The sequence below is a fragment of the Rhinolophus hipposideros genome, assembly GCF_964194185.1.
Source record: "Rhinolophus hipposideros genome assembly, chromosome: 6".
NCBI classification, from domain to species: Eukaryota; Metazoa; Chordata; class Mammalia; order Chiroptera; family Rhinolophidae; genus Rhinolophus; species Rhinolophus hipposideros.
Genome location: NC_138052.1, coordinates 50,245,277 through 50,258,846, shown reverse-complemented (window position 1 = coordinate 50,258,846; position 13,570 = coordinate 50,245,277). Strand labels below are relative to the sequence as shown.

At 32.9% G+C, this 13,570-nt stretch overlaps 1 protein-coding gene across 2 annotated transcripts in view; it reads left to right on the top strand.

Moving 5' to 3' along the window:
- The window catches only part of CIRSR (corepressor of RBPJ and splicing regulator), a 28,605-nt gene extending 15,035 nt beyond the window's left edge, over window positions 1-13,570 (top strand). Inside the window, exons 7-9 of one of the 2 annotated variants that reach the window (XM_081052384.1) lie at window positions 8,819-8,925; window positions 10,048-10,133; window positions 11,330-13,570. In XM_081052384.1, the coding sequence (XP_080908510.1) occupies window positions 8,819-8,925; window positions 10,048-10,133; window positions 11,330-12,056 (920 nt within the window). In that variant the 3' untranslated portion in view covers window positions 12,057-13,570. The remainder of the gene's footprint in view (window positions 1-8,818; window positions 8,926-10,047; window positions 10,134-11,329) is intronic. The other variant, XM_081052385.1, reaches the window with a different exon arrangement.

Genomic DNA, 13,570 nt, shown 5'->3' with positions numbered 1-13,570 from the left:
TATGATAATTCCAGAATCTCCATCATAGGTGAGTCTGATTCTGATGCTTGCTTTGTCTCTCCAGACCGTAATTTTTGCTTTTTAGCATACTTGCTAAATTTTTTGTTGAAAGCCAGACGTGATGTATCAGGTAGATGGAACTGAGGTAAATAGGACTTTAGTGTGAGGTTTCATGTTTGTCTGACTAGGAGTTAGATTGGGTTTACCGTTTGTTGTTGTTGTAGATGTCAGAGGCTAAAATTTCCTCTAGTGTCCTTGTTTTTGTCTCCCGTTATCTTTGGGTTTCCCTAGAGACTTGTTTAAGAGTCTGAGCCTTCCTTCAGTTGTAATCCCTTGTTATTATAAAGGAGCCCTGTTGATGCGGTGGTAAGATATGGGGAGAGTTCTCACTCTTTTAGTGAGATATGCCTAGGTCTCACTCTTCTATTTAGTGAGCCTGTGCCCCTGGGCTGTAACCTTTACAGGTACTCCTTAGCTTTTTCCCCCTACTTCTCAGCTTTTTATTCCCATGTTGGTTAGGCTCTGATAAAATAGCTTCCCTTAAGAGTTAGCATTTGTTCAGGACAACAAAATGTTCTGGGCATATTTCAAAATGATTATTTTTCCCTTCCCACTGTTGAAAGGGAAGTACAAGGGGATTGTTCTTTGTTCACAGTGAGAACCTTGTAGGGCACCTGGAAGTAAAACTCACAGAAGTGTGGGAGTTCCCGTTAAGGTTGGGCCCCCAGGAGTTTTCAGTCTCTCAAGCTAGTTGTTGCTTAGTCTACAACAATAGTCAATCATCCTTTAAGTAATCCTACCAGTTGCTGGCTCCATTGATGGTTTCTGGTTCTGGTAAACTGTGATTTCCTGTCGCCATTTTCCCTGTGACCTCAATTCTGTGATAGAGCTAAGATTTGTTGATTTTCAGCTTTTCCAGCGTTTTTCTTATCATGAGGATGGAAGGACTTTCAGGCTCTCCATATATTGAATTGAAACCAAAAGTTGTAAAAGCAACATAAAAGTGAATAAACGTTGAGTCCAGATTTGTTAACATTAGTTTCCCATTGTACTAATTATTTGACTTTTGGTTTTTTTTAAGCTTAAGTTGCTATATTTTTAAAGTTACTTTGCTATTTTTTAAAACTTAGCCATAATTTAAAAAATATTTGGAACTAACTCAATGTAGTAATATGGCAAATTTCACACATTTAATAAAAGCAAATTTCAAATTCCCAATGATGTCACTAGATAGATAATCTTACCGTGTACAAAATTTCTTTTTACAATGCCTCAGTGTGAGATCCAGCAACACCACAAATGGCTAAAATGATGATAGGTACTTAATGTTTCAAGTGGCTCTATCCAGTCTTGTTTACACCATAGCTTTTAGTGTGTTTAAACAATATGAAAATTAATAAATAGCTTAAATTGAGGAATATATTATTTTACACTTGTTGCAAAGATTTGTTTGCATATCAATGTTCTTTTCCTTACCTGATTTTCCCTAACTCTTGATTTAATTTTTCTTGAAAAATTTTATACTAATAGAAGTGTTCTGTAACAGAGCTCCCACGTGCTCCCACAACCTTTCATGTTGAAGGCATTTTTATTGCTTGAGAACATGTTTGGAAAATTTACCAAAATAATTGTCTGATCATAAGCCTTGCTAGAAAGACACCTAGAAGCATTCTCAAGGGACTTTATGTAGAAAAAAGGTGGTAAACTTAGTTGCCCTTCTGGCAAATCCCCCTGATTTATGGAGTTCCCTCATGCAACTCCTTAAAGGAGCTGAATTCTCCTATCATAGCTACTAGAGAGCTCTGCATCTGATGGCAGAATTTTTTTAAATCCTCCAACATAATTCTACTGCAGAAAAAAGTATTTGTGTTACCAGAATCTCATTAAAGCTAAACTCCCAAAATAAGCAAATATCAAAAACTAATAAATAAAGGATTAACTTCACAATAAAGAAGTGAATTTAGGCACCATTTCTCTTCTTTATCGTATGTAGTTAATCAGTCAGAAACCAAAATTTTTTTTAACGCATGAGAAAGCTAGCTGAAAAGAAATATTGACCTACCAAAGAGATTCACTAAACTTGTCAAGTCATAGAGTTTCAAAGATCAAAGTGATGCTCTTGATTAGTACTTTAAATTTTGGCTATTTTATTTTAAGTGATTATCAGTGGTTAAGTCATTTCGACTATTTATAAGCAGTATTGTAATTCCATGATTAATATTGTTGTTTGCGTGACTATGCCTTGAAATTCCATTGACGTTAACAAATTAATTGCAATCCTATCAGTAAGTAATATTCTGCTCTGTATTAAAGGCTTATGTGGGGCTAGTGGAGGCTACACCTCCGATAATCTCAAAGAGGTATTATGGTTCTCAGATCACAGTCATAACTCTCTTTTACATGACTTCCTGTTAACGTCATTCCATCTACTCAAGGTCTGCCAGCTTCAAGTAAAGGAAATTAGCTAGTGATTACCTGGGAAAAGGAATGAAATGTAGTCTTCCTAGTAAATATTAATTCTTCTACTCAAATCAAACTAATGAAGTTAATATGAACCTTCATCATGTTCCACTCACTTAGAATGCCCTACTTTTTACCTTTTCCTAAATCCTATGAGAATTTGAAAATGAAACTGTTTCTAGTTCTTTCCTAGCAAGTATAAGCTTTTCTGAAATAGCGACTGTATCCTATTTGTCTTTGTATCTCCAATGCCTTGCACAATCTACATGCTTAGTAAATAATAGTTCAGTAAGTGAATGGAAAGGCTCTGCTAACTATTCTGAACATCACTATTTATCATCCTCTTCTGAATATACATTTATAACACAAATTTATAATTTATATTTTTTCTGTTCTTTCATGTGAACTAATTTTTCCCCAAAATTATAAGCTTGAAGGAAGAAACCTAAGTTCTCTATTCTTTCTCTCTCAAGTACCTAATGAGATAAAATAGTAAGCCCTCAATAATACATACTGATTTTTAAAATCAATTTCTGAATTGTATGAGTACTAGGGATGAAAAGGTTGAAATTCCTCATGCAGGGCTCTCTCCATAGTTAGATAATATAATGTAGAAATGCACTGAGAGTTTATAATAGCATAGTCATTCAGTAATTACTATTGATTGATTTAAAATATCATGTGTAACTTTTATTTTTTAAGTAAGACACAGTGGTCTTAAGTGGAGAGTTTGAGTTTGACAAATGTATGCACCCATGTACCCAGTTTTTCTAACAAGATACAGAGCATAGACCACTTCAGTCACCCTAGAAAATACACTCTGTCCCTTCCCAGTTGGCCTCCTGCGCCCACAATCACTAATCTAATTTCTAATCCCATATATTAGTTTTACCTGTTCATATAAATATACTTCATATGAATGGAATATATAAACTTCATGTAAATGGAATCATACACTATGTACTCATTCTTTTGTGTCTGATTTCTTTGACTCAACATATTTTTGAGGTTTGTTGTTGCATAATTTTTCAAGATCATTCATATTCTCATCTTATTTAAAATATAGTGCTAACTTCTAATACTTCATGTTTATCACAACGCAGATGTTTTTAATTAAATTTATTGGGATGACATTGGTTAATAACATTATATAAGTTCATCTATGATTTTACACATCATCTGTACCTTGCGTTGTGTGCTTACCACCCAAAGTCTGGTCTCCGTCACTACATAACAAACAATTTTTCTTAGTCCTCTAGAGTTATGAATTCACTTTATTATAGTTGGGCATATTATCAGTGAAGTATTAGTGTATAAGTTAATTTGAAAATGTAAGTTTAAAGATATAACCAAATATAAGTCTTACATCTTTAGCTGTATTAATTCTGTAAAGCTAGGTTGTTTCTAATAAACAATATTTTCTACTAGCATACAATAAGCACAGCTTCATCTTGCCTTGCTTTTGTGTATTTTCCAGACACATAGACTGAAATGAAATGTTTAATTTTCCTTTACATTGTATGTTTTAATAGAGATCAAATTAGCTGCCTTGAGTGTGAACTTGGGATAAGGGCAATGAGAAACCCTATTGTTTCCAGCCTCCACTAAGAAGAACTGGCAGTGTGTCAGGAAAATTCCCAGTATGGAGCAGTTTTATTACAATTCAGTATAATTTGTTCTTGCATAACCTTTAGAAAATCATACATAAAACATTCTCTTCTATATAAATAAAAATCACCCACACACTTTATTAATAGCTTTGTTCACTTTTTCCCTGGGACTTGCGCTGCATGTTCCTACTGTGCCCCTTTTTTTAGTCTTTTTTTTGAGATAACTTTCTATAAGCTTTTTTAAAAGCAAAAAGGTTAGGTAATATTAGGAATCAAATGTAAGTGTAAGGTAATTCTTGATAATTCCTACCAGACACAGATCTATTCTCGATCATGTACTAGAACTACTACCTCTAAGTGTCTTTTTTACAGTTAATAACAGGGGGTGGCTTTTTCACTAGATTCAATCAATTTAACTTTAGGAAAGAAAGAAGTTCGTACTTCCATGTACATAAGAATCATAATGTATTTTATTTGTGATAATGTCTGGGGGTTTATTTTAAAACACACATTTTTAAGGTTATACCACTGTTGCTATGACTACAATAAATACATGGTGAAAGCAGGAGCATACCAGGTGAAATCGCAGCCTTTTTTCTTAGTCTAGTTAATTAGCCAGAAATGTGTGTGTTTTCACGTGTCATTTCCTGAATTCAAACTTTATGAGACTTCCCATATATTCCCCCAAAGTATGTGGTGTAAAAATACCAAAATAACTTAATTATAAGCCTCTAGATCTAACTATAGGAAACAAGGGCTAGAAGAACATATTGAATGACATCACTCTTCAGAACAGGAAAAATGACCCCGTGTCTTCAACAAATGAAAGTAATAAGGAGGAAGAGGGGGAAGATGGCTAAATGTTCTTAGATTAAGAGACTTAAGGTATGTGTCAATTATATGTCAATTAGGAAGAGAGAGACTCATGAAATACATGAGCCAACTGCCGTGTGGGGTCCTTGTTTTGGTCCTAATCTGAACAAACCAACTATAAAAAGATACTTTTGAGACAATTGGGGAAATCTGAACGTTGACTGGATATTGGATGTATTTTAAAACTGTCAGTATTGATAGGTGTAATAAAGGTGTTAGGGTTTTATTTTTAAGAAACAGTCCTTATTTGTTAGATATTTATATAGCTGAAATTCCATTTAAAATACTCTATTAAAAAAAGTTGAAGGTAATCGATAAAACAAGAATGTTAAAGCTGTGTGATGAGTACATAGGGTTCATTACATTATTCACTCTAGGTTGGAAATTTTCTATAGTATGAAGTTATTAAAATACACAACGAGAAGGGAAAAAAATGATCACCACTGCAGTGGCAAACAAAACTAGATTCACTTTAGGAATAGCAGTTCAGTTTCAGCAAACAGTAGCATCCTATAAATTAAATTAATGTTTTAAATTTGGAGGAAGGAGGGAAAGGCATTTCTAACACAGCCTTGTCTAACCTACAACTTAGTGCCCTCTTCTCCCACTGAATACCGTAAAACTGTAGAAGGTAATTCTTCATTCAAAAGAATTAGGAAGAGCAGATGGACCTAGTGCTAACGGAAACACAAAACGTGTCTGCCTTCAGCATTAGTCTTCCTCCTGTGCCATTTGTGGGATTCCCCTGGGACTGCTGTCCTCTAATTGTGATGTCATCCACATGGCCTACAGGCCATAACTTTTGATTTCCCATATTATTCTCTGATAAAATACCAATTTTACTGTGCATGGTCCATTTTTTTTATCTTCCATCGCTTCTGCTTAGTTCTATAAAAATGAATGCTGTCAGTAGATTAAACACTTTACAAACTTATCTTTGTACAGCATAATTCACTTTCTGGGGAACTTTTTTTTCCCTGAGACACTGATTTCATGATATTTTTCTAGTAGAAAATAGCCTGGGTCTAATCCGGACACAGCACTGAGTACGGTAGATACAATCAGTATTTTGATGCTTACCCATATCACACAAAGAAAGTTTCCAAATTAATGAGTGTCAAAAACAGTTTCTTCAGTGGTCCTGTCTTTGTAGGAACATTCGTTTTCATGCTATGGAGGCTTAACCCAGCCTAACTGAAAGGATCTAGAAAGGAGCCCTCACAAATCTACATTTTAAAACAAGTCCCCTTTTTCTGAATTATCTAAAATTATTCTGCCATAGCAAATTTAAGAGTAAACCAAACATCCCAACTCCAGCTGTAATTTAAAGTATTAAGACACCATAAATAAAAGTAATAATTTACACATTTGTAACACCTTTTTTTCAACATATCTATGTAATCTATTATATCAACTAAATTTTGAATTCCCAGAGAGCTGGAGTCATTTCTGTCAATTTAACTCTACATAGCCATTGTCACAACAGCATGAAAGTATAAAGATATCCTGCTAAATATATCTTAATTAAATCCCAGTTGTCACATCTTCCAAACCCAGAAATTTTGATAATAGAAGAAGGTTTAAAGTACAAAAATATATGAATAAGACTGGATTTTGAAAAATGTTACTATTTCAGTATTTTTTAATTATGAAGATATAAAATAATCAAGAGTTTTATAGCTACTGGCAAAAATAATAATAGTTGGTATTTATTGGGTACTTTTTGTCAGGTACTTCTCTAAGCACTGTCTTAAAATGTGGTATGCTAAGCATATACACCGAGTTCAGTTGAGGTTTTGGAGAAATATAAATGCTACATGAGTAATGTTTATTTCATAATCTGGATCATCTCAGTCAGACAGGAGAAAGAGAGCATTTTCTTAAAGTAGTTGAAAGTATTGTAATGAAAATGTAAAAAGCATGTTTTCTAAAACATCTTATTTAAAATCTTTAGATGAAAACTGATGAAATTAGTAACCTCTCCTCATAATGACCAAACTCTGACCCTTTACTGGAGTGGTTTCTATCCTAATTCTTAGTATGTCTGCTTTCTAAATTCATTTGACATCTAAAACAGTTGTTGACAAGGAAATGTAGTTTTGACACTTCAGAAAAGACGTTTTCTACTTTATAAAATTATGTTTTTACATGTAAAATTTGAGAAGCCACCAAAGTGAACATTTTCTGATTAATTTAACGCTATTATGTGTTAGTACTTTTATGCCACTTAGAGGCAATCAGTGTTAATATTTAAAACTCAACTTTTATTTAAGGTTTTATTATCAATATTTTGAACCAAATTGGATAATAAAAAGGTCATTAAAGTAATCCATAGTAATTAAGTATCTTATATTTAAAAACTCAGAAATCTTATATATTAATGAAATAAGATGCTGCTGTATGATGTTTGCTTTGTTTCAACTAAGTAAGACTTTTTCCTCCAATAAATTAAAGCATCACATTATTAATAACTTCCCATAGTCCAATAATAGGCATTTTTTTTCCTATAATCTCCCTAATACCTGGAGCCAACTTTAAGTTGTTCTTAGTAATATAAATAGAGTGGCAAAGCCCATAGAGTCCAGTAAAAGATATTAAACCTACACCTGAATTTTTCCGACCAAAATTTTTACCAAAGATGCTACTGACAAGTGAACAAATTTGAATTTTATTGCCATGTGTTTTTCCATGGTCATGTGTAGGTAAACATGCAAATAAGTGGTAAAAGACCAATAAAGCAGTGGGGGGAAAAAGAAATTGGTGGAGTATTTAATCAACAAACTAGAAAATCATTTTCTAGATGTTTCTCTATCCCCTACCTCCCTTATGAATTTGTTGGCAGGAATTGTCTTATTTATCCTTACATTCCAGATGCGTTGCCCGGTATAGTTCATTTAAGCCAGTGTAGATGATTTAGGCCAGAAATTTTAAATAGCTTTCATGAACTGTCATTTGCTAACTTCAGGGAAAACAAAATGAAACTGGAATATATGGAAAAAAAAGAGTCTCCTCCTACCTTATATAAACCTAATAATGTTTGAGGGAAAGGTGCAAACATTTAAAAATTTTGTTTTTTAATTATATCTGTCTTTAGTGCATGTTATTTATCTTTAGTATATACTATGCAACTGAATTAGCTCCCTTTTCACTTTGGGATTTTGCAAAAGTGGAAACAGCATCTTGTGAAAAATGTAACATATATACACCTATGGCCAGCCTAAATTGCTTGTCACCAATCACATGCTAATAACTAGAAATGTCAAACTCTGGAGATACACATGAGTGTGTGTGTGTGTGTGTGTGTGTGTGTGTGTGTGTGTGTGTGTATGAGTGAGATTAACTGAAGTGCTTAAAGTAACCATACCCGTAGCATGTGTGTGTATGTGTGTTGATAATTAGCAGCCACATGACAAGGTATTCAGAATTGGTATTTGATAAATAAGGGTGAGGAATTTTGAATTGGAAACTGGAATATAATAAATTGCTCATGTACCTTTAAAAGTATCTCCTTTAAATTGAATGCATATTAAGAGAATAACTGTTAAAAGTTTAATTGCAGTGTTTTTATCATTTTGCTTTTATTTTATACTAAAAACTCCCAAGCAGGTAACATCTAAATATATCTTTTTCAATATGACAAAGTTACATAAGAAGAGAATCCCCTAGCACGTAAAGAAAAATGCAATTATTTTCTATTCTGAATCTCCAGACTGCTGTTTTAGAAAATCATATCTGATTATTTGCTCAGCAGAAGATTATTGAGTTGATTTAGCTGTGATTTTACTTAACAAAGCTTCAGCTGCATTCCTACTGTGGAGTCCGAAAAAGGTAGAGAGATATAAATGATACATTCAAACTGTGATTTTTGTGAACAGGGCCATCGATGCACCCCTCGGAGCTAATAGCGGAGATGAGAAACAGTGGGTTTGCACTGAAACGAAATGTACTGGGGAGAAACTTGACCGCAAATGATCCATCACAGGTAATGATCTTTTTATCAGTAAGCTGAAAATGTCTATAAATCTAAATGTGATTGCTTGTGAATTGCTACTTAATGTTTTCCAATATGCATATATCCATAGGAAAGCAAGATAGAGCAAAGAAAATGCCTAAAATTTATTTTGATTTGCTTCTTTATTATTTTAGTATAAATGAGAAATTGTTTTTAAACCTATATTTTAATAAATGAAACTGCTCCTCTGGTTTTATGTGGATGAAATATCTAACTGAACTGGTGATAAGGGTTTTTTTTCCTTTCTGCTAACTTACCCTTGAAGTGATATTAAATAGAACCAATGAGAAGAAGTGTATAAAAGAAAACACCTAAAATAATAGAAAATATTTTAAACATTAATTTAACTGTACATAGATCTAGAAAATGGTTGCATTTAAAGGGCTGTAGATAGCCTAATGCAAACCATTTATTGTATTTAATGAGGAAACTGGAGCCTAGAGAAGTTAAGTGATTTCCCTAAGGTCATGTTTCTATTTCAAGACAGAACTGAGACTACAGCCCAGACTACCATTGGCTTAAACTTATGCTGCTCTGAAAAGAGGCACATTACTTTTCCAACATTGCTAGGAATTGTTCATATAACCTCGAATATAATCATATACTGTTTGATGTATTTGATACGTATTTGCTGATCATATGTTTGATAATGTACTGTTGAATTTATAAAGGCTAAAGTTGTGGATGTTTTCATCTTCCCGAAAAGTTAATGATCATCTTGGTTTTAATATTTAATATTTCATTAAATTTAAAATAAAATATTTGAACCGTCAAGTATTGATTCAAACTCAAGAGATAGAAAGTAGAAGCCATACTATAAAAGTTTTATCTATGTTTCTCTATCCTCCTCCTCCTAATAGTTTGTTGATGCTGGCAAAGCTGTCGTCTTAACCTCTTAAGTACATAAATGACCCTCCTTAACAGGTAGACTACAAATACTTTTGAATTTCCTCCTCACTTTCTAATCCACAATGTCACACTCATCTACACTGTGTCCCGAATACAGAATTTTTTATTTGCTTATGTTTTCTTTCCTGTTTGATAACTAACTTGTCTTGCAGTCTAGCAATTTAATGATCTTTGTTGACTCAGGAGTACGTTGCAAGTGAGGGTGAAGAAGATCCAGAAGTGGAATTTTTAAAGTCACTAACAACCAGACAAAAGCAGAAACTTCTCAGGTAATTACACAGTGTATATTTAATGGATTCACTTACTTTTTTGTGTGTGTTTCATCTTAGTATCATATTCAACTCTGATCCTAAAAGTTACTTAAACCACACATCACATCTGTTTAATGATTTATTCTTCAGCTATGGTAATACCACTTTTTCTTTCAGTAATATGAAAATAAACGTAAGATTATACACTCCAAGTATAACACAAAAAACATTGCAGTTTTCAGAACATTTAGAAATAGGTTTATTTGTAGGTTTTACTTGTTATAGATTTCTATATATCTTTACAGTTTGTTATTAGAAAATATTGTGGGCCATGTATTGCTCTTTTTATATTTTGTAAGATTTTGTCAAGGATGCTGAAAAATGCTTAAATTTAAGGTAAATACGAATTTTACTCAACAGACTACCTGTGGATTAAAGAATACAAGAAATGTCTGCTGAGTCCAATAGAGGGAGCTCTTGATGTTTCAGTGTATAGAGTTTTGAGAATGGCTGGACAGAACCCAGTGAAGACATTTTTATTTCAGAGTAATTCAAACATATATAAACAGGTTACTCTTCTGAGAATGTGAAGTACTCTTTACAAATTCAGAATTTCTTAATAGAATTGTCCTAATTACTTATAAATCTAAACATTGTTAAAAACTAGTGTGTAATCATTTTATATAACAAAAATAAAGAGTATAAAAAATGTAAAGTGTATTCTCATTCAAAATTTCAGGAGACTATGCTGTTGAATTTGGAAAATGTTAATACTGATTAATAGTTCCATAGTTTAAAATAGTACATACATAAAATTAAATTTTTATCTAATTATAGCTGTATACTTTGCTGTAGGTCCAATTAATGAATGTTACAAACCTTTCTTTAGGTCAAGATCACCATTTATTCAGTGTTACATAATTTTAAATTCTGATTAAGAATTTTTAAAAAAAATAGTCATTACTATTGTGCAAAGTATAGAGAGAGAATTGGCTTAATGAATTTAATTTTTTAAATTTAAACTTAATGTATATGTGACGTGAATAATTTAAAAGGAAGACAGTGAGTTGTCATTTAACAAAGTAAAGAATATGTTTATATTTAAATGCCACTCTTAATAGCTTCTAAGAAAATATATTGTCTATTCAAAACTTTGTAATTGTCAATGAAAGAACTATTTTTACATAGTTTGTTACTATTTTTCCCAATAATAGGAAATTGGATCGACTTGAGAAGAAAAAAAGGAAAAAGAAGAAAGATAGAAAGAAGAAAAAGCTTCAAAAGAGCAGAAGTAAACACAAAAAACATAAAAACAAATCCTCCTCGACTTCCTCCTCGTCCTCATCCTCTAGTGAGACTTCAGAAAGCAGCAGTGAGAGTGACAACAAAGAAAAAACAACACAAAAGAAGAAAAGAAAGAAAAACAAAAGTTCAAGGAATAACAACAGTGATGTTGAAGAAAAGGATAAGTCTAAAAAGAGAAAACTTTATGAAGAACTTCCTAGCAGTCACAGTAACAAGGAAAAAGATAAGGAAAAGTCTAGGTTTTTAAAACAAGAGAGTTCTGGGGAGACTAGCAAATGGAGCCATTCTGATTCTGTGAAAAAGTCCAGAAGCCATAACTACAGCCCAGAGAAGAGAGGATCTGAAAGAAATGAGAGGAGCGACAGGAGCCAGAGCAGGAGTAAGAGGAGCAGGAGAAGCCGGAGCAGAAGTCACAGTAGTTACAAGCAAACAGAAATAAGGAAACAGCCACAGCGAAGTCCCAGTGATGAGCAAAATGGAAGAAATGACACCAGAAGCCATTGCACAGATAGATACAGAGGAGAAAAACTGCACAGAGAGAATTCAGGAGATAAGCCTATTAGAGTGACACAGAGAGAACGAAGCAGAAGTAGAGAGAATAAAGAGAGACTGCATGTGACAATTACTTGGGAATAAAAATATCTCCACTTATTGAATATATTACGTACTATTGTCTTTCTAATTAAAAAAAAACCTCTAGTTTAGTTTTCCATCTCTGTAAACTGCCATATCAAGTACAAAAACTACATAAATCCTGTAAGAATGAACTTTGCATATATTTGTAAGTAATCTATTTGGGGGCTATAAAAATATTTTCTGTTGATAAATGTTTCTTGGGCCCTATACCAGATAAAAACTCCATATAACTGTGACATTTTCTTTGTTCTGAAACATCATTAAAAGAATGTATAATTTAACGGACCTAACTTTTTTTCAATTCAAATTTATTACTTTTAAGATTCAAATTTCCTTAAAGTATAATCATTGTTGAAATTCACTAGTATGAATTAAATAATGAACAATATTTCTTTAAGGTTTTTAAACTCCCTTCAGGTGTTTTGTTCTACTGGGTAAGCTATTTATATTTGGATGAATATTAATTTTCTATACTTCCATAACAAATTACTTCAAACTTAAAACAACACAAACATACAGTTTTGGAGATCAGAAGTATGAAATGGGTCTCATTCGGTGTCGGCAGGGTTGGTTCTTTCTGGAGACTCTAGGGGGAAACCTGTTTACTTGCCCATCTAGCTTCCAGAGCCCATCCTTTGCTCTGGGCCCCTTCTTCCATCTGCAAAGCTAACAAAGGCTACTCAAGTCTTCACATCTAATCACTCTAACACTTTGACATTCTGCATCCCTTTTCCACTTTGTGATTACAGTGGGCTCACCAGGCTCACCAGGAGAATCATCCTATTTTAAAATCAACTCATTAGCAACCTTACTTCTATCTGCAATCTTAATTCCTCTTTGCCATGTAACCTATTCACAGGCCCCAGGAATTAAGATGTGGATATCTTTAAGGCGCCATTATTCTGCTTACCACAGATGGCCCTTCTACTGCTGACATACAACTACTAAAGATTTTACTTCTAAAGATTAAGTATTTATGTAATGTCACAAATAGACTCATGTACACTCTTCAGATACATTTAATGAATGAATATAGGTATATAAGGCATATTTAAACTTAGCTGCAAATTTTCCCTTGTGTCTCAAAGGATCTGATAAAACTAGAAAAAAATCAGTACAAATTACAAGTAACATTCAGTTCCAAAAGATATATACTAAACATCATAAACAAAAGTGGTTTTCATCAGGGTTCCACATTTTTTAAACATGTTATTTAACACAATACAAATATTAGATGCATTCGAGGGTTGGGAGTCATAATGTCATAAATTCTGTAAAAAAGTAAATAAGTTTGAAAGAGGAGGTAAATAAACCACTCCATGTAGTCTGATATATATGTCTTTGTTTTGTATAAGCGCACATACAAATGTCTTCTGATTTGGAAGCAGCTAAGTAAAGTCGTAAGCAACCCTTTGATTACTTAGATTTTTCAGAGAGTTAGTGGGGAAGAACTTAAATTCTTTCTACAGTATTTTTTAATAACTTTCAGTGCACTTCAAAGATCCCTTTCCTTT